The following is a 21,918-nucleotide window of genomic DNA, read 5'->3' on the forward strand; positions in this document are numbered from 1 at the left end:
ACTCCACAACCCGCCTTGTTAGCTTGTTATAGTGTCCTGTTCTATCACCCTCACAGGGAAAAAGTTCCTCCTCTTGTTTAAATGAAACTTCTCATGCCTCAACTTCCACCCATTGCCCCTGTGATTTGCTGTGATGTTTTTGTATCAGGGACAAAGATAATACAGGACCCAGTGTATGCACATTTGGATTCTATGTTACTGACTTTTAGAACAACAGAGTAGGCTGAGAATACCAAATTGTAAATAAGTGAAGTGGATAAATACAAGAATTGCATTTTAGAAACCCATTGACTGATCCTACAAGAGGTCTAGATTTAACATGCCAGCTTGACTACCACATCTTTGTTAACCTGTTTTTTTATATTAAACATTATCTTTACCTGTTTTTAGTATTAAACCCTATACTTCTCTAAGTGTAGTCACAAAACACAAAAGCGTTCATGAAGCATCTCTTCATTTAGGCTGAATGGTGAAAAAATGGATCATTTTTTCAGGTATGATCTGTTTAAATGTAGATTCCTTTCGCTCATCTTTTCCTCTGTCCCCTTTCCAGAATGCAATGCAGATTGTGGGGTTTATGGATCACGAGACACAGTCTGTTTTTGAGGTGGTGGCAGCCGTTCTGAAATTGGGAAACATTGAATTTAAGCCTGAGTCTCGCGTGAATGGCCTGGATGAAAGTAAAATCAAAGATAAAAATGGTAAGATGAGACAAGCAATGGAAGGAAAACCATGAATTTGCCTACAAGCAGTGTTAATTTTGGCATTTCTGTAGACGTGGAAAATCCTTACAGATGAATGACACAAGACAGTTTCCAAAACTCACTTGTGGGCAAAGAGGAATTGAGTTGAATGCTATTTCAGTCATTCTGAATGAAATTCCAAAGGCAATTCTTTTCTTCCTTTTCTTTTTTTCCCATTTTATTAGTTCTTTCTTCTAAGAAGTGTTAAGTGATGCTCTGCATTTCTGTAACTGCTTGGTTATTCTGTGCTGGAGGCTTTCTGTTCTTTTGTATACTAGAACTGTAGGATAGATGTCTCGATTCTAGTTTAAATGTCCCAGAGACTCAAATATAGCTAATAGAACCAATACAATTATAGGATGCCTTCCCCTCTTCCCCCCCACCCCCCCCCCCCTTTTTTTTTTTTTTTAAAAAGAGGGAATTACATGTAGAGAGGAAAAGGTAAAACACACCCCAATAAATAGTCTTACTTTGATTTGGAAGTTAAAAGAGAAAATTTTAAAAATAAATAAAAAGTATTTGAGATAGGGGAATTACATAGAGGTATAGAGAAGGAAAAGCAAGATACAAAATATATATATATATATACACAGCCAGGTTGATGGCAATGTATTTGTCCGCCTCATGGAAGGATGGCCACGTGGTAAAACAAAATGCAGCAGGAACAAAAGGGTGGCGCTGGCAGGCAAGGAGGCAGGGCAAGACAAAGAGAAACTGGAGATTTCTCTGTTTTTATAGGGGGCTAGACAGGAAGTGGGAGTGGGCTAACCACTACACCTGGAGTAAGGCTCAGACCACAGGAGGGTTAACCCTTTACAATAGAACAGAAAAGATCTTGAAGATCATTGAGTTCAACCATAATCTAACAAGCCGGGTGCTAAAGCAAGTTCCTCAGCACCACATCTCTGCCTCTTTGAGACACCTCCAGGGGTTGGAGATTCCACCACCTCCCTGGGAAGCCTGCTTCAGTGTTTGTGAACTCTTCCAGTGAGGAAGTTTCTCTAAACTTCCCCTAGTGCAACTTGAGGTGCCTACTGGAGCATCTGTGCCTGTAATGTCAGATTCATTTGGTCCTGGTTTTGCAGCTGACGTTGCAAGTTGACTTTGAACATTCATTTATTTTCATTTGAAACCTTTACATCATGCCAAGTAGTCTGGGCTAAATAGAAGACAAGTTTCTTCACAAAAACAACCAGATAGAAAGTGCCTTCAAAACCATTATCTCTGTGTTTCTCCAGCTGTGCTGTTTTTAACTTTGCATTGCAGGGTAGGGAGGGAGTGAATGTGGGACACTAAAAACCTGCTTTGGGAAGATACTGCACTGCTTAAAAGTGGTTTGTTTTTTTTTTTTAAGGGAAGAAAAGGCAGTGATATGAAAATATTTATTATATTTACTCTGTCGTTTTCATGCTAGAGCTCAAGGAAATCTGTGAGCTGACAGGTATAGACCAGTCTGTATTGGAAAGAGCTTTCAGCTTCCGGACAGTTGAAGCCAAGCAAGAGAAAGTTTCAACAACACTAAATGTGGCTCAGGTAAAAAGAAATCCTGATTTTTAAAGGAAAGAATCCTTTTTAAAAAGTAGTTTATCCATGTGGCTAACCCATAACTGCCCAAGTAAGAAACCGCAGCTCATGAGCTGTTCTGAATAAAACATATCACTGGAGTGTTTTTCCTTCAGCAGTTTCCAGCTGTTCAGATACATTTTCAGTGTTTAAATGTGAACTACCTCACAAAAATGAGAGATGGGGAAAGGCTGCACAGAATGGCAAAATGAAACAGTTCTGCACAAAACTCCTGTTCCAAGTGTTGTGGCAGACTCTTTTCATTTAGAGCAACTGGTGTGATTTCATGTCAGTTGTACATCCTGAGCTTCTGGAAAGCTTTTGCTACCAGTGTGAATTTATCTTTCTGTAATGCTGCAGAGCCGGTGTGGTGGCCACCTGTGTTCCATCAGCTCAGACTAGCCAGAAGGTCCTTTCCCTAACTGCAGCTGCTCAAATCCCTTTGCTTAGGATTAGAGTGAGGGATATGAGTCTTTAGAGGATGTCTGGATGAGCAGGATGTCCAAGTGCCCTGATTGTGGCTGCTGATGCAGCCAGCCTGAGGTCCAGTGGGCAAGCTCCTGCTGCTGCCTTAGTGCCCAGGCACCCCTAGTCCGGCTCCAATCGCCTGAGCTGTTCTCACGCTGTTCATAGCACCTTTAAAGATACATCAGTAATGTGAAAAGTTGCTGAGTAGCCCAACATTTATATAGTTTGTCTTCTTTCTTCTGTTTAGGCTTATTACGCTCGTGATGCTTTGGCTAAGAATTTATACAGTCGTCTGTTCTCTTGGCTGGTTACCAGGATAAATGAGAGCATTAAGGTATTGTTGGATTGTGCCTGTAAAAAAAACTTAACAGAAGTCTTTTAAATTCAAGTGAACAGTAAAACTATAGTGGACAGTTTCTTTTCTCCTGCTTGTACATGTGACACAGGTGAATAACTGTATCATAGCTCAGCAAATTGCTGTCAGCTCTGGTTTTAAGCTTACGACACTGATCACATTGGTTTGTGAATATTGGCACACCATAAATTTTGGTACATTTTGGGATACTATAAATTGTAGCACATTTTAGTGTACAGAATTTGACAGCCTATTTAGTAGACACATTGGTTTTCTTGACTGCCATGTATGAAATGTACAGATAAGTGACTCTGTTTGACTTCTGTTTTAAGGCGCAAACAAAAGTGAGGAAGAAGGTAATGGGGGTGCTAGACATCTATGGCTTTGAAATTTTTGAGGTAAGACCTTTGTAATAAAAAACATTTAACATGAAAGGTATCATGAAAGATTAATAGAGTGGTTGATGAATTTGTAATCAGGATAAATGTAATTGGCATCAAGTGTGTCATTCCTAACCAGCAAAACCCACGAGAAAAGTAAGCCAAAGAGAGATGTCATAACAAAAATTGACATGTTTAGCACCATAGCTAAATAAATACGTATCATCAGCCAGAGGGACCTGGACAGGATGGAGAGGTGGGTTGAGGAGAATCTCATGAGGTTCAATAATGCAAAGTGCAAGGTCTGGCACCTAGATCATGGCAGCCCTAGGCTGAGGGATGATGAGATGGAGAGCAGCCCTGGATAAAAGGGCTTGGGGGTGCTGGTGGATGAGAAGCTGGACATGTGCCAGCAATGCACGCTTCCAGCCCAGAAGATCAGTGGCATCCTGGGCTGCATCAAAAGAAGTGTGGTCATGAGGATAAGAGGCAATTCTGCCACTCTGCTCTGGTGAGGCCTCATCTGAAGTACTCTGTCTTCATCAATGCAGAAAGGACATGGACCTCATGGAGTGGGTCCAGAGGAGGGCCATGAAAATGATCAGGGGGAGCTGGAACAGCCCTGCTGTTGTTGCCCTACAAGGGAGCTGGGGTTGTTCAGTCTGGAGAAGAGAAGGCTCCAGGGAGCCTTCAGTACCTGAAGGGACCCACAAGAAACCTGCAGAGGGACTGTTTACAAAGGCCTGCAGTGATAGGACAAAGGGCAATGGTTTGAAATTAGAGAAGAGCAGATTTAGACTGGGTGCTAGTTCTTTTTTGCAAGGGTAGTGAAATACTGGGACAGGTCATCCAGGGAGGTAGTTGAGGTTGCATCCCTGGAGATATTCAAGCTGAGGCTTAACAAGGCTCTGGGCAACCTGATCTGGTGAAGGGTTTCCCACATGACTGCAGCAGGTTTGAACAAGATGACCTTTGGATGTCCCTTCCAACCCAACCCATTCTACAGGTAAACTAAATATATTTTGGTGTGGCAGACATTCTGTGCATGACAGAAATTTTGGCAGTGTCACTTCTGGCCTGAGATATTTTGTGACAATTTGAACAAGGTTTGTATCCTATTAAAAGCAAACAAACAAACAAACAAAAAAACCACAAACCCCAAACCAAAAACCAACAAACACACCAAAACTTACACTTTAATGTCAAAATTGTATTTCATTTCATCTCCATTCACTTATCTGAATCCCACCTGGGCATGTTCCAGTGTGATCTGGTATAGGTGATCCTGCTCTGGCAGGTGGGTTGCACTGGTTGATCTTTTGAGGTCCCTTCCAGCCCCTAACACACTGTGATTCTGTGAAATACTCTGTACTGATTCCTAGCTGATGATCTGTGGCTCCCTGCTGTTTGTTTCTGATAGTATTTTCAGACTGGTGGTATTGTGATACAAAAACAATCGCAGAGGAGTTTTTAATTGGGTCAGAGAACACTTACATAAACCTTATTCTGACAGTTTAAGATATGTGTAGATCTTGGTTGCAATCTCTATAGTGTTTAAACTAGAAACCCAGCTGGGGAGAAAAGTAGAAAGTATGAATTTTTACCCACTTCTTGAAAATTCAGGGAGTGTAGATAAACTGTGGAAGATGGGAAAAGAGTAATTACACATGGGAGGGTGGTGTAAGTTTCATTTCAGAAGCATAACATCAAAGTGTGTTTAAATCAAAACAGCTCTGTGAGGAGGAAGAACTTGCCTCCAGAGTTCATGGAGCAAGGTTGTGTTGTTTGCACAAAACATAAGAGCATGTTTATGAGAATATATTGCAAGTAGTCAGGTGGCTGAATAGAGAGCTCAGTGCCAGAGCTCTTCAAAGCTGGTCCTTGGCATATCTTTTGAATGCTGGACACTGGGAGGGTGGCACCTTTGGGCAGGGCTCTTGTTTTTGCTAGCTTTTTCAAATTTGATTAAGAATAAAGATGCAGGGTGAGGTAAGAGACAGAAGCTTGCACTAGGACAAGGTTCTTCCTCACATGCTATTTTTTTTGTGTGTGTGTTTTTTGTTTGGTTGGTTAGTTGGGGTTTTTTAGTTTGTTTTGTTTTGTTAGGAGGTCAACATCTTAGAAGGTCCTAAGTAAGTAGTTAAGTTCAGGAGACTTAGTTTTGCAGAAGGAAAATGAAAAAATGAGGCTCTTCCCACTTAACCTTTCATATTGAATTATGGTGCAGCATTCCCTTTTCATGCAAACTCAAAAGCTTTGAAATAGTTGTGTGAGTAGTTATTGTTCACCCCTTTAAATGCTGATTTGTGGCTCTCCTGAGAAAAGTGAGAAAGGTTTGCCTTGTGACTTGAGGATCAAATTCATCAGTACATGCATACAAGATGGAACTCTTCCTCTCTTGAGTTAAGATCTGTGGTGATGATGATTCCACTGCTTTCCTAGATAGCCTGTTCCAATGCTTAACCACTCTTTCACTGAAAAGGTTTTCCTAATATCCAGCCTAAACCTCCCCTGCCTCTCCTTTCAGGTAGTTGTAGAGAGCAAAAAGATTTCTGAGCCTCTTTTCCATGCTAAAAAAGCCCAATTCCCTCAGCCACTCCTTGTAAGTGTTGTGCTTCAGACCCTTTGCCAGCTCTCACCACAATGAGATGCTTTCTTTCATCTGTTTCTGAAAGACTATTTACTGTCCACTATAATTCTGCACTGTTCTGTAATTTAAGATGAAGTTAATTTACAAAGTAAGCGGAGGTTTCATGGAGCTCACCAAAGGAAAGCTGCTGGAGCATTGCTAAATCTAGTACTTATTCCTTGGGATTTGGTTTCCACTATCTATCAAGCACAAGGCCCATTTTTCAAACAAACCCACAAGCTATCCAAGAATGCAGATTTAGGGACTTGACTGTCCAAAAATTCAGATTAGGGAATTTAGATCTATTGATAATCCTTGGCCTCTGTGGGTTCGGCAGATGTCAACAGCAAGCTTGGCTTAAACAATCCACAAAATAGGTGCTGGGAAGCTGTGTTTATTTGTGAGTCCTGCTGTGTGCCCTTTGTGCTCAGCTGCATGCTGGGTCCAAAAGCAAAATGCTGACATTTTGGGTCTCTCTGAGCAAGGACTATGGAGACTAGGATTAGTGTGACAATGCAGCCTACACAATGGGGTTGATTTTGTAATGTTGCTGGAGCTTGAGTAGTGGTTTGAAGCCTGACAGTAATTGCTCCAGCTGTGCTTATCCACATTTTGGAGTGGCTACATGACCTGTAAGTCTGCAGTCTAGGCTGTGACTGGAGATGGGGTTGGAATGACGGTGGCACTGGGAATCTCAGAACCAACTTATTTACAGACTTCCTGGGGTAAATTTAGGGCTGATCCTGTTTCATTCCATGTTTGAGTCTGTATTTTTGAGGAAGCAGTTTCCACATCTCTGCAAAATATTGGGGTGGAATTTTAGCAGGGGTGAATGAAGTTTATGTAGAAGAAATGAAGGTTGCAAAAGGCAGATGACCAAGGACCTGCCTAGGTTTCAATGCAGATGAGCAGAAGAGTCAATATCTTAGGTCTGAACATTTAATTTTCTGATGTATACACTTGCTGTGTAGAAAAGATGCAGGGTATGTAAAAATGAATGCCAAGGAGCAAGTGTGAATATTTCATGCTGCCTAGCTTCAGATAGAAAAATGTCTGCCTGTGCCTGTTGGCTTAAAGGCTTCATTATGAATTTTCACTGTAGCTGGTCCATGTGATTTGGAGTGCAGTTCTAGGAAAATAAGCCTTGTCTGGCAGCCTTAACTCTTGAAATTTGCCAGGCACTGGGAAGACAGCTTGAAAGTGTGAACACTTTCTGCTCAGTCCCTTGGTGGAGTGGTTTGTTCCACAGATTTTCACCTGACAGGCAGTAGAGATGCAAAAGTAAAGGCTGGAGAAACTGAGAGATAGTTTCCACTTGACCCTCACAGAATCACAGAAACATCCAGGTTGGAAGAGGCCCTCAGGATCATCAAGTCCAATCTATAACGATACTGTACAAGATCCACTTTAAACCATAGCCCTAAGCACCACATCCAAACCACCCTTAAACATGTCCAGGGTTGGTGACTCCACCTCCCTAGGCAGCTCATTCCAGTCTCTGACCACTCTCTCCATGAAAAACTTTTTCCCAATATCCAATCTAAACCTACCCAGTCTGAGCTTGAGACCATTCCCCCTTGTTCTGTCTCCAGCTACCTATGAGAAGAGACCAGCACCAGCCTTACCACAGTGTCCCTTCAGGTAGTTGTAGACAGCAATGAAGTCTCCCCTCAGCCTCCTCTTCTTCAAACTAAATATCTCCATCTCCTTCAGTTGCTGGGATATCTGCTTATCCAGATTCAGAGATTCCAAACCCATCTGGACATTGTGATTCCAGGCAACCTGCTCCAGGTGACCCTGCTTTAGCAGGTGGGTTGGACTGGTTGATCTCCAGGGATCACTTCAAACCCCCAAGCTGCTCTTGTGAGACCACAGCTGGAGTACTGCATCCTGTTCTGGTGTCCCCAGCATAAGAGGGATATGAAGCTGCTGCAGCTATTCCAGAGGAGCATCACAAAGGTGATCAGAGAGCTGAAACAATTGTGGCTGTTCAGTCTGGAGAAGAGAAGGTTCCAAGTAGACCTTAGAGCTACATTACAATATGTGATGGGGACCTACAGGAAGACTGGGGTGGACCCGTTTAGAAGGGCTGGGAGTGATAGGATGAGGAACAATGGTTTGAAACTGGAGCAGAGCAGATTTAGGCTGGATATCAGGATGAAGTTCTTTGCAATAAGAATGGTGAAATACTGGAACAGGCTGCCCAGGGATGTGGTAGAGGCCCTGCCCTTGGAGACATTCAAGATCAGACTTGATCTGGCCCTGGGCAGCCCAATCTAGTTGGAAGTGTCCCTGCTGACTGTAGGGAGGTTGGACAAGATGACCTTTGAGGATCCCTTCCAACCCAGTGCAATCTGTGAATCAGTGACTCTTAACCCGATCAAGTGCAACATCATGACGACTCCTGCATATAAACACAACACTTCTGCATAAAGCAAAATTTTTACAGTGTCCAAATTCTTTTTATTTGTTAATTGCCACCCTGATACCCGGTGAAGGTTGATAGAGAATAAAGCTGTATGAGCAGGACACCATTATGTGTGAAATGAAAAACATGGTGAAGTAGGCTTTCGTTTTTGTCAGGGAATTTTTCTACTTGTCTGAGTTTATTGTTGTACCTGATAAAATATTGAGAGGGTAATCTGAGGGTGGTTGCTTGATCTGCATCTAGAAATGTGACATGACTTTAAGCCTATCTCAGGTGACATTCTCTTTTCCAGCACCTTTAATTTAATCTGAGAGACTGAGTGCGTTTTACTTCCCCAAAGGTTATATTTTGTATTCCACAGTAATTTTGAAGCTACAGTTTGAAATGCTGCTATAATAACGCAAGGTTTGAAGTGATGCTCTCAACATTAAAGCAGCAGAATTACAGCCTGGAAGAGAAGCTGACACTTTGAGAAATACTGGTCTTAAATATATATTTTTTTTTCCCTTAAAATTTCCTGGGAATATTTGAAATTACTCCTGATCTTTCGGGTCTTACCATGCTGCTTCTGTTTTGGTCAAAACCCTTTTTATTGCTGTGAATGCTGGTCAGCATAGGGAGCAAGTAGAGTCTGACTCCTTCCAGCTTGTTCCTCCTGAATGAATTTATTGATGTGTTATCACTAATATTAATTATTCTCTATTAATAGAGTGGTTTAGGTTGGAAGGCCCCTTAAAGATACCTACTTCCAACCCCCTGCCTTGGGCAGGGACACCTTCCACTAAACCAGATTGCTCAAGGCATCATCCAGCCTGGCCTTGAACTCCTCCAGGGAGGCGGCATCTACCATCTCCCTGGGCAACCTGTTCCAGTGTCTCACCACCTTCACTGGAAAGAATTTATTTCTGATCTCCACTCTAAATCAAGCTTATATCCATTCCCTCTGCCTTATCACTGCAATCCCTTGTAAAAGTCCCCTCCCAGCTTTCATATAGGCCCCCCTCGGGTACCAGACAGATGATATTAGGTCTCCCAGGAGCCTTCTCTTCTCCAGGATGAACAGCCTGTCCCCTTAGGGGAGGTTCTTCAGCCCTCTAATTATCTTTGTGGCCTCCTCTAGACCTGCTCCAGCAGTTCCATGTCCCTTTCATGCTGGGGCCACTAAAACTGGACACAGTATTGCAGGTCTCAAGAGAGAGTGGCAGAGTCACCTCTCTCATCCTGGTGGTCACACTTCTTTTGATGTGACCTTCTTAAAAACAACATCAGGAGTCCTTTGGATCCCTTCTAGTTCTGTGAAAGGAGTTTCTAGGAGCCTTCATGAAAATATATGGGGGCAGTTAGCTTGTGAGCATTCACCTATGCTTTGTGAAGACCTCGCATCATTAAAAGTGGTAGAAATACAATAAAGGAGAAGAAATTCACCATCTCTGTTGCCTTCCTCAGATTTGCCCAGAGATAAACACTCTAGCTGTTTTTCCATTGATGTTTCTTAAAATCTGTGAACGGAAATGCCTTTTCTATTTAATTTTATTAATATCTTCTGGGCTGTTCAGAATTTTAGTATTTAAGTTCCAAATATTTTCTTTGCTATAATTAACTGCTAGCCTTTTGCTCTGGATTGTACATAAAGATCAAAATTGCTGCTGCTCTTCCATCACTATTTTCTTGGAGTAGCAGTTTTCAGTGGCTTGCCAATGGCGAATAGAATTCTATAGGCTTCAAGTGAGAGACTGGTGAAGAACTCTGTGGATTTTGTGTTGCCTCTCCTTGGAAATCAGGAAAGCATCTAGCAGTTACTTTAATGTGTTGTTAATGACCTTTATTTAGATGGTCTAGCTGGATTTGTAGTCCAGTTTCTAGCCTCTGGAAGATGAAGACTCGATCATATGTGAGCCACAAGTCTTTCAGCAATGAGAATAATGTGGGTTTCTGGAGAAACAATCTTTCTGCATTAGATGGCATGTGCTAGGCAGAAGAATGCACACTGTGTTAACTTACCCTTCCTCTTTGTCAAGGTGATATGTCAGTTGGGGTCCTTTTGCTTCAGATTCAATGTATCTGAAGTGCTATATATATATAAAGTGATATAAGCTTTATCTGCATGTGTCAAATAAACTTTGATTCATTCATCTCTCTTCCCTTCTCCATTCTTCTCTCCCTTTACTGAGAGCTGTCTACCAAAGGTTATGTAGATGAGGATATTTGGAGATGAAAGATATACAGTGATTTTGTTTTGTGATGCTTTCTGATGTGCTTCCTTCCCTTGGTTTATCTGATAAGCTTTGGGTAGCAGCTAAAGGCACACATATCTACAAGGAAATAATTGTACCATTTGTGTAGCAGTTCAGATTTTCAGTGACATAGACATATAAGTCTGTTCAAAAGACCAATCTACTTGGTGTGCTACATAAATGCTAACAGAGAAATGACTGCCAGAACAACACAGAATGTGAGTACTGACTGCAGTTTCTGTCATTTCTTTTTGCCACAGAATGCAGTAAGTATGACTCGTTTGCAGTGCTGGGGTTTGATGCATGCCCAGTCTGAACTTTCTTATCTAAAGCTGTGCAAGTTTTGCAGCCTCTGATGCATAATTGCAGTTGGTGTGAGGGGCTGGTCTGATGTGGCTGAGAAAGTTTGGTGATTGGTTATAGTTATAATTTTGCTTTACCTAAAACTAAAATGATGCAATTAATCTGTGCTGCCTCAAGATTTTCTAATCTGCTTGCGTGTTCTTAATCTCACTGAGCAACCAGAGCCTTAATTTAAACATGTAAATCATTATCTTTTTGGTGACTAAATCATCCTTAGTCATAAAAATTTGCTTATCGTAACTTGAGCTTCACAGGGATTGTAGAGCAGACTTATTTGACAGTGGAAAAAGACACAGTGGTTTATTCTGCAGATTTTCAGCCTTACAATCAAAGTACTCACCATGACTCGCTGTTAAGAAAAAAAGAGAAAAAAGAAATGGGAGAGAGGAAACTCCAGAACCCCAAAACCAAGAATGGAATTCTGGCAGCAAGTTTCCAAAGTGACTCTTGATTGCAGTTATTTCAGCAGATGGAATTCCTACAGTGTTAATGACTTTTTCAGGCACTGGCACAAACCATTGGGTGCTGTTGTTCCCTTTATTATTTTCTTTTTTTAAACTGGTCCTCGGAGTGGACCCTTGGCCTCCAAACTGCTCTCAGAGAATTACAGGATGGTGGAAATTGGAAAGGACCTGTGGAGACCATCTAGTCCAACCCTCCTGCCAGAGCAGGTTCCCCTAGAATAGGTTGCACAGGACTGCATCCAGGCAGGTTTGGAATGACTCTAGAGATGGAGATTCCAGCACCTCTCTGGGTAGACTGTTCCAGTGATCTGTAGCCCTCAAAGTAAAGAGGTTCCTCTTCATGCTTAGACGGAACTTCCTATGTTCAATTTTGTGCCCGTCACCTCTTGTCCTGTCACTGGGCACCACTGGAAAAGCCTGGCCCCATCCATCTGACACCCATCCTTTAAATATTTACAAGCATTGATGAGATATCCCTTCCTCAGTCTTCTCTAGGATAAAAAGCCCCAAGTGGCTCAGCCTTTCTTCCTAAGACAGATGTTCCAGCCCCCTAATTGTCTTTGTAGCCCTTTGCTGTACCCTCTGAAGCAGTTCCCTATCCTTAAGTGGGAAGCCCAGAACTGAACCCAGTACTCTAGATGAGGCCTCACCACGATAGAGGAGAACCACTCATGTAAGTTATCAGAGATGTAGTAGTGAACCACAGCTTTTGTGCTGCAGTCCTGACTCTGATGATGTTAGCAGGAAAACATCAGTTGACCTGTGTATGTGAGGGCTTTACCTGTGATATCTAGGGGCTTTTTGCAGCTGTCGTTCCTGATGCTGACATGTGTCCCTCTGGAAATGTAGTGCTGGCACCTCACAGTTCTGCAGCAGTTCTGCTGTGGAGCTGTGATGGAGCAGAGTGCTGAGTCTACAGTCACTCGGCAGCCTTCCTGCTGCCCTCCCCTCCTCTAGGGACTGTTTCCTTTCCCAGTCTCTTCCATAAAGGGTCACACACAGTTTTATAGGAATTAGCCTTTTGGAGGCTTTTCTGGATGATAAAGTTCTAACTTGCATCATTTCAGAAGGCAATTACGTGAGCAGTTTGCTGGCTGGGACAAGGTGAGTTGACATCTGGAGCCATACATCTCTTAACCCAGGCTCAACTGCAACCAGAAGAGCAGCCTGGGCTTCAGTCTGTCTTGTAACAGGATGCTTTGCTGGCTAAGTGGAAAAAATGCTAATACTGTTGTCACCATTTTGTTTACTAGAACCTGCAGGAAATTACATTTTGCATATGGAGACAGATTAGTGTGGGCAAAACCTCAGTGGCTTATTCCTTGATCACACAAATACCCTTATGACTTGTCCCAGGGAATTGATAGAGGCATCATGACGATAACCTATGGAGGTTTTGTCCTTCCCAATGGAGAAAGCCTTAGGGAAGGATTTGATCTCAAATTTCCAGACTAATCCAAATCCCAATGAAATCCTGCTCCAGCAGCACAAGACTGGAAGGAGCAGTTGCTGAAGCAGCTCCTTGATGTGCAGCTGCTGCAGTAACTTGCTCCAGTTGACTTGCAGAGTGTTCACACAACAGCAAATGTTTTATCTGACAGGACAACAGCTTTGAGCAATTCATTATCAACTACTGTAATGAGAAGCTGCAGCAGATCTTCATTGAACTTACCCTCAAAGAAGAGCAGGAAGAATACATCCGAGAGGTAATAGTTCAACAGGTCTTCCCTTATGCCCTCCTCTTTCCATTGTCCCAGTAAAGAATCCCAGACATGCATGCTGGAACCTTGAAAAGAGAACAGAATCACTTTTTGACCACAAGCCTAGCATGGAGCATGTTTGTGTAGGGCTGCATGGTAGTTGCATTAAGCAAAAAAACAGTTGGTTTTGGATTTGTTTCACATTATGAATTCTCCAGGTAAAAAAGTCCTGACCTTCCTTCGTTGGCAGCAAAGACTGACAGTTCTGAACAAAAGCTAATTAATTTCTTAGAAGACTATTTTATAGCCCTTTCTGGTGCTAGTGCCATTACCCTGCAGGCTATGTTTTGGACTAGGAAGTGGTGTCTGGGATCCACTCCAGCAGCAGCCACAGCTAATCCTGTTTCCAAAGGGTATTGGGTGGGTGAAACAAAAGCATGCAAGATGAAGGGCACTCCCAACAGATTTTTACTTCTGGTTTTTTTACAGTTAAGTATTGTGAGGAGCTGTGTGAGCTCAGGCTTTGGTGTTTGATGTTCTGTGAACATCAAGTTAAAGTTTTAATCGGTCTCAGCAGTACAGAAGCTCACACAAAACATCACCTCAACTTCAGAAGCTGGCATAGGATCTGTGCTCAAACTGGACCATACCACTTTGCTGTAGAAACATTTCAAATAAAGCTCCTGCTTTATAATCCTTGGGATAATAGGAAGTTTGGGTGTGTCTTTGCTCTGTCTGCATTCAGTGGTGACACCCTTAAAATGTGATACTGCGGTTTGGTTCTTGACTGGTAAACTGTAAGAATGCAAATTAAGAATGAGATTAAGATTCCTTTTTCCAGTCCTTTGCCCTAGTAGTGTCACCTGCTGATGAACTGGCATCTCAGCCTGGAAATTTTTTATTTGAAAAAATTAGGACTATCTGGCTAACAGCCAGACTCTGGATTTTTTTCAGATGGTCTCATCTAAATTTAGCCCTCTTGCTTCCTCCCATTAAAATAAATAAATAACTAAATCAACCAACCAACCAAAACCCAACAAACCCCAACAGCTAAGAGCTTAGCAATGTTGCTCTCGGATGCTTTCGGTGAGCTGGGCTGATGTCCTTGTGTCCAGTGGGAGCATGGGCAGAGGGGTGCTGGGGCAGGCGGTGGAGGGAGGGGACTGGCAAGGGGCCAGGGGAGTGCATGGGAAGCTGACACGGGTTGGGGAAAGGAATGGAGAGCAGGTTTGGCAGCAGCTCAAGTATGGGCCCTTTGTGCAGATAGTGTCAGCTGTGGCTGGTTGTTTCCTTCTTAATGGATACAATGTTGGTAAGCAGATAGAATGAAATTTGAAAGCAACCTCTTAGTTAACTGGACTATAATTCAAATTGCCTAGAGGAAAACCTCCCTGGATTGTTCTCCTGTTCATACATTCTTTTTTTTTTTTTTTTCTTACAGGGGATTGAGTGGACTCATATTGAATATTTTAACAATGCTATTATTTGTGACCTAATAGAAAATGTAAGTTATGTGCAAGAGTCTCTCTGAATCATTTCATAACGCCTGCATAGAATTTAGCTGTAAAGCCTGTGCACATCCTCAAACACTCTGACTTCATAGAACAAGTCACTCATTGTGTTATTCACCTTATCTTGTGTGGAAAAGTTTGTTTCACCAAAAAATGTATTTTTATATGTTACTTTATTAGAAACATTCAATAGCATCTAGACAAAACCCCCTCCAAGCAACTGCTGAATGTTTCCACTTGGTGGTGTTTTCAAGAGCAGATATCAGATGCTGTGTTGTGGATAACATTTCTTTCTATGTGGAAGCTAGAAAACTCACTGCCGTGTTGCCACATGCTTTAGGTACAGGAAGTACTGGTACACACTTGCACAGATTGCCCAGAGAGGTGGCAGATGGCCCATCCCTGGAAACATTCAGGGTCTGGTTGGATGGGGCTCTGACCAACCTGTTCTAGTTGAGGATGTCCCTCCTGAGGGGGAGCTGGACTAGTTGACCTTTAAAGGTTCCTTCTAGCCTAAAGCATTCTGTGATTAATAAGAGGACATCTTAGGGACTTAGTGCAGCAAGAAAAATCAAGTTCCTTAACAGGTGGGGGGAAAATGTTTTAATCATCTCTGTATATTGTATACTGGGTTTACCCATAAAAGAACTAATGTCAGTTGAGTTCCTGCAGTCTGGGTAAGTGACACACAATTCCAGGGTGAAATTCAATATTCACATTTCTGAAACAGTCTTTTAAAAATGAAGATATTGAATATCTGTTGGAAATGGGAATGAGGAGAAGAGCCAGCCTTTAAGATGGCTTGGCCAACCTTAGTCTGGGTAGAAATGGGGATGAAGAGAAGAGCCAGCCTGTAAGATGGCTTGAACAACCTTTGTCTGGGTAAACAGTTAAACAGAAGGGAGTGAGTGGCCTCCTCTTACATCTTGATGAAAATGTGGTGGAAACAAACAGTAAAGCTCTTGTCTTTGTGCTTCAGAACCAAACTGGAATCCTGGCCATGCTAGATGAAGAATGCCTGAGACCAGGAACTGTTACTGACGACACCTTCTTAGAAAAACTGAACCAAGTTTGTGCCACTCACCAGCATTTTGAGAGCAGGATGAGCAAGTGCTCCCGGTTCCTCAATGACACCACCTTGCCTCACAGCTGCTTCAGGATTCAGCATTATGCTGGCAAGGTACCTGGTGAAGCAGGAGTAGGTGCTATTCAAAAAGGGTTGTACTGGTATGAAGCCTAGGGTGGTAATATGGGGAGGCTCTTCCATTAAATGGCTTTGCAGTAACAGAGGAGAATTGCTTGAGTAATGAGACTTTATGGTTAAGACCAGTGGTGTTCTGGAGTGCGTGGAGTGCGACCAGGTCAAGGGAAGTTCTTCTCCCCCTCTGCTTTGCCCTACTAAGGCCATATCTGGAATACTGTGTCCAGTTCTGAGATCCCCAGTTCAAGAGAGATAGGAAACTACCAGAGACAGTCCAACAGAGAACCATGGAGATTATGAGGGGACTGGAGCTTTTCTTTTGCAAGGAGAGACTGAGAGACCTAGAGCTCTTTAGCCTGGAAAAGAGCAGACAGAGGGGATCTTCTCAATGCATATAAATATCTAAATGGCAGGGGCCCTGAGGATGGAGACAGGCTCTTTTTAGTGGTGTCCAGTGACAGGACAAGGGGCACTGGGTACAACTTAGAACACAGGAGATTTCACCTGAACTTAAGGAAAAACTTCTCTGCTTTGATGTTGCTGGAGCCCTGGGACCAGGCTGCCCACACCTGGGCATCTTCCCGTGCAACCTGATCTAAGTGTATCTGTGTTAGCAGGGGCATTGGACTAGATGATCCCCAGAGATCCCTCCCAACCCCAACATTCTGTGCTTAAGGCTTAGATCTGTAATTTGGGCTGGAAAGTTTTCAGGGATCGTGCTGCTCCAGCTGTGTGATAGTTTGGGCTCTTACCTGGCCCCCCCCCCCCCCACTTTTGGAATTGCCCCAGCTAACTCAGAAAGGCCTCCAGGAATATAAATGAAGCTATTTATTTTACAGCAGCAAATATACAAGCAGCTATTTACAATATATACAGTTATATACAGAAATATACAAAGGATAAACAATACAGAACCACAACTCCCCTCCCAGAAACCTGAGTCCCCAGGAGGGGCTCTCAAACCACCCCAACACCTTCCCCGGCCCCTCTCAACCTTACCCCAGTTCCCAGGAAGAATAGAGGTGCAGCCAAGAGGTTAAGAAGGAAGGTTAGTGGCAGTGGGGTTAAGGAGATGTGGCTAGGTCTGAAGACAAAGGCAGAATGAAAAACAAAATGGAGAATGTTTACTTCTTCCCAGAGTTCTCAGCGTGACTGTGAGAGGAGTTGACACAACCATGTTTTCCTTTTCACTGCCCATTATCTAGTTCTTTTACCAAAACATTCCAGCTTGCTTCAAACTAGCACAAGCTGAAGTCAAGGACAAGTCAAGGAGAAAGATGTCCCACATGCTTTGGTGGTCAACTGCTCATCCTGCTGCATCTCTGGAAATAAAACCTTGTTTGGAATGACAAAAATTCACACACACATTTGAAGGCAAGATGTTTTGGAAGACATGTTCTTTGTCACTGAGTGAGCTGAAGTCTTCAGTCACGTTGATGAGAAAGTGGAGTTTTGGTACATTATGACAAACTGAGTTTATTTTCACAGTTTGTGTTTAAACAGATGGAAGAGAAAGATACACAAGAATACTTGCACGTGTATTTGATTTTTGCAGTGTAAGCAGAATGAATAAATAGAAGCCAGATAGCTTTTGGTGTGTAATTCAGCATGACTTTACGTTAATGAAAATCAAAATAATGGATTTTGTAACAAGACCATTTCTTTTTAGAAGAAATGCAAAAGTAAATGCAAGAGTTGAAACTGCACCTCATATTTCAACCTGCTGAACTGTTGACTTCACAGAGAGTATTTGGAATGTGTTTCATTTGCCCAGTACTATTTAATGCTTCCCTAGTTAACTTTCTCTTAGTCATACCATTTTGAAGAGTTCAATCATTTCCTCATTCAAAATAGCCATGGAAATATCATACTTTCAGCTTTGGAGGTGGCCATTTGTTAACTTTATTGTGAATTTGCCAAGGGGATTTTGTAATGGTGATTCTGCCCCTCTGCGTTGCTTCTGTGAGACCCCATCTGCAGTACTGTGTCCAGTTCTGGGATGCCCAGGATAAGAAGGACATGCAACTGCTGGAGTAAGTCCATATATATGAGGACCACAAAGATGGTCAGAGGGCTGGAGAACCTCCCCTTTGGAGACAGGCTGAGAGAGATGGAACTGTTCAGCCTGAAGAAGGCTTTGAGGAGACCTTAGAACAGCCTTTCGGTACCTGAAGGGGGCCTACAAGAAAGCCAGAGAGGGGCTTTTTACAAGGGCTTGGGGGAAGCTTGAGGAGAGCAGATTGAGACCAGGTATTAGGAATAAATTCTTCACATTGAGGGTGGTGAGACACTGGAGCAGGCTGTTCAGGGAGATGGTAGATGCCCCCTCCCTGGAGGTATTCAAGGTCAGGTTGGATGACCTTGAGTAAGCTGCACTAGTGGGGATTTGGAACTGTATGATCTTCAAGGTCCCTACTGACTTAAACCATTCTATGAATCTATGAATATAATCTATTGGGAATTAATACTTGGATATCTGTTTCTTTGGTTGTTAGAATTCAAAATGAGCTGAAAATACCCTAGTACTTGAAGGAGGACTGCAAACTGATGATATCTTAGCAGGCAGTGAGGGGCTTGCATTGTTATTGGCTTTCACTTACCAGCACATCAGTCATTGAATTTTTCCTGGTTTAGGAGGAATTTTGGCATCCTCAGCTGAGACAACAAAAGTTTGACCCTCTTTTTATGAAACAGAAGCAAGTCCACATGAATATTTTTTTTCAGTAAGGGCATTTACCACATCTGTCAGGAACAGACACAGGTACTCCAGAAAAAAATGCTGCCAGAGTTGCCAGTTCCTTGCTGTTGTCTAAAATCTGGCTGTCAGCATTGGTTTGATTCAGTGCTGTGTGTACATAGTACATCTCTACACAGAACTGAGGAATCATGAAGCTGCAGAATCTATATTAGTAGCTGGATGACTTGTCACAATTAATCTAACTAAATTCCCTACCTTCAAAAATTAAAAAACCCAGTAGCAATCAGAGATTTACATCAAGTACCTCCTGATGCCTCCTGGCTCTCCAGCTTCAGGTCAGAGCTTTCCATTCATGCTTGCTGTTGTTGGACTCTGTTCCTGGTAAAAACAAAAGGCCCCTGAGGGCTGCTCAGATCTCTTCTTGCTGCTGTGATATTAAGAGGTGGTATTTCGTGTCCTGTTTTAGCTAGGCAAATGGTGTAAGCATCAGCACTTTGAAGGCATAGAGGGCTTTTTGCCTTTGTGATTTGAAAGAGAGGGAGAAAAACTTTCACCAGTCCAAAAAGAAAGGAAAAAAAAAAAAAGACTGGGAGTATTAGCAAACTGTTTTGTCAGTGTCAGCAAGGAAGAAGAGGCTTTCCCATTTCAGAAACCAGATTGATCAGCACAAGGACCTGTTAGCGTGAGAGTTTTTTTTCATTGTGAAGGTGACAGAGCACTGGAACAGGCTGCCCCGGGGCGCTGTGGGGGGCTCCTTCTCTGGAGACATTCAAAACCCTCCTGGATGTGTTCCTGCCCTAGGTGATCCTGTTCTGGCCAGGGGGCTTGGACTCAATGATCTTTCAAGGTCATTTCCAATCCCTAACATACTGTGATTCTGTGATCTTGCCCAGGAGACATGCTCACAGAAATTTTGTCCAGCAGAAAGCCTTCCAAAATGACAGCTGAAATGTCTTTTGTTTGGGATATCAAGAAAGGAGAAACTGATTTCTTAGGTTGCAGTTCAAAGCATGCTCTGACAAGACTTCTCTGTCATTCAGGTTATGTACCAGGTGGAAGGATTTGTTGACAAAAATAATGACCTTCTGTACCGTGACCTCTCCCAGGCCATGTGGAAGGCCAACCATTCTCTTATCAAAGCACTCTTCCCTGAAGGGAACCCAGCAAAGATCAATCTCAAGAGACCACCAACGGCAGGTTCACAATTCAAGGCTTCAGTTGCTACCCTGATGAAAAATCTTCAGACCAAAAATCCCAACTATATCAGGTAAAGTACCCTGTAGCAAATCTTTGGTGGATTAGTGTGGTAAAGTTAAAATAGATCTTGATATTGAAGGAGAAGCAGCTATGGACATCTCTGTTTTAGAATCACAACAGTAGGTGTTTTCCTTTCCAGATGCATCAAACCCAATGACAAAAAGGCTGCCCACATTTTCAACGATGCCCTGGTGTGCCACCAGATCCGCTACCTCGGCCTGCTGGAGAACGTGCGGGTCAGGAGGGCAGGTTATGCGTTCAGGCAGGCCTACGAGCCTTGCCTGGAGAGGTACAAGATGCTATGCAAGCAGACATGGCCCCACTGGAGAGGGCCAGCCAGGTAAGAACACAGCAGTAATCTTCCCTCTCTTCTTCCAGGACTTGAAATAACTGTCTCCCACGTGTTCTGAATTAAGTAGTTTTAATGTAATGAACTGCCAAGTGAAGTTAAAAGTAAGTCAGTATGGCTTAAGGGTTTTACCTGTATGTTGTTGCTTAACATCTTGTTGCAGATTTTGGAAGAGTTCATTCAGTGGGAAACTTGTACTTTTTTAGCAGGCTGACAATGACAGTTCCTTGGCAAAGGAGACCTTTTAGTGATGAACTGACCTGCTAATGCAAAAGGCTTTGCATGTGAGCAAGGAGACCATGTTTGATTTAGGATGATATTGTACCCTTCACTGATTTAGGCCTGGAAGAAGGGGTGAGAGAGATAGTAGAGTGGAATCAAAAAGAGCAGGAGGTCTGGAATGATCAGAAAGACACTTACCTTTAATAATCAAGTACTTACCTTTAATAACCAAGTCTCACAGTGCAGGAACACCCATTTCTTTGAAGACAGACAGATAATCTTCCTTGGTCCTTTCAAGAATAATTTTGCATAATGACTGTTGAACAGCTAGGAGATGATACCTCTTGCGAATCAGAAGTATTAGACATATGATTTTTAAATTGCACAGCATTCACAAGTATTTTTACAGATAATAGCTTAGGTAGGCAAATGAGCTGCTCCTGAGTCTTTTCTACACGTGGCCACAGATAGCGTGATTTGAATATCTTTCATCATGGCTTTTTAACATCAGCTGCAATGTAAATCTTTGAGTTACCAAGATCAATGGTGGGAAGGCAGTATTGATAACAAAAGCATTGTTGCAATCATCAGAAAGATCTATCTGTGCAGTTTTTCTCTAGTCTTTGGTTGCTGATGTTTGTAAAATGCAGTTTGCAGAGTGTGGAATGTTAGCATTTGTCAGGCTCCTCAGTCTGACATTAATGTCAGAGCCCTTCCCTTTTTCCCTTCTTTTTTGTTCTTTTTAAATCCATTATGGATGTAAAAGGGAAAAACAGGCCATTGCTGATGCTGTTAAATAAAAATTCTGAACCTTTACAGTGATTATTCTTGCCTTTAGCTAAATAACCAGAGAGGAAATGAATGAGGTTTTCAAGCTTCTTATGTCAAGTATCATAAAAGAAGCTTTCGTATACTTTCCATAAATTAATCTGCAAATATGTAAAGATAGGAAGTGTTAGAACTGGAGGTCATGTTTGTTAAGCTCATTTTCTCCCTCTTAGGGCTGGAGTGGAGGTGCTTTTCAGTGAATTGGAAATCCCTGAAGAAGAATTTTCCTTTGGTAGATCAAAGATATTCATCCGCAACCCAAGAACGGTAAGTGAACAATGTCCTCTGTGACATCAAGCTCTCTTCCATGAGTGTGGCCTGTTTTGAACTGCATCATTCACTAGCTGGTCACTACAGAGTTTCCTAGATACAGTGCTGCAGAACACAGCATTAAAAAGGACACTTATTTATTTAAATGTTAGATCCATTCAAATTGTTGTGAAGCAAGACTCTACAATAGCTGTCAAACTTTAGTGTCACTTTCATACACTGACTTGTGGCCCTAGATCTGCTACAAACCTTGCT

General features: G+C 42.5%; 1 protein-coding gene across 1 annotated transcript in view; it reads left to right on the top strand.

Annotated features, from left to right (window-relative positions):
• Positions 1–21,918, top strand: part of MYO1B (myosin IB) — a 135,568-nt gene that overhangs the window by 88,722 nt on the left and 24,928 nt on the right. Inside the window, 10 exon segments of the mRNA XM_064158273.1 lie at positions 554–701; positions 2,158–2,276; positions 3,022–3,108; positions 3,462–3,527; positions 13,229–13,333; positions 14,769–14,831; positions 15,818–16,018; positions 19,778–20,004; positions 20,134–20,334; positions 21,567–21,660. Coding sequence (XP_064014343.1) covers positions 554–701; positions 2,158–2,276; positions 3,022–3,108; positions 3,462–3,527; positions 13,229–13,333; positions 14,769–14,831; positions 15,818–16,018; positions 19,778–20,004; positions 20,134–20,334; positions 21,567–21,660 — 1,311 coding nt within the window.

The sequence above is a fragment of the Pogoniulus pusillus genome, chromosome 2 (assembly GCF_015220805.1).
Source record: "Pogoniulus pusillus isolate bPogPus1 chromosome 2, bPogPus1.pri, whole genome shotgun sequence".
Classification (NCBI taxonomy): Eukaryota; Metazoa; Chordata; class Aves; order Piciformes; family Lybiidae; genus Pogoniulus; species Pogoniulus pusillus.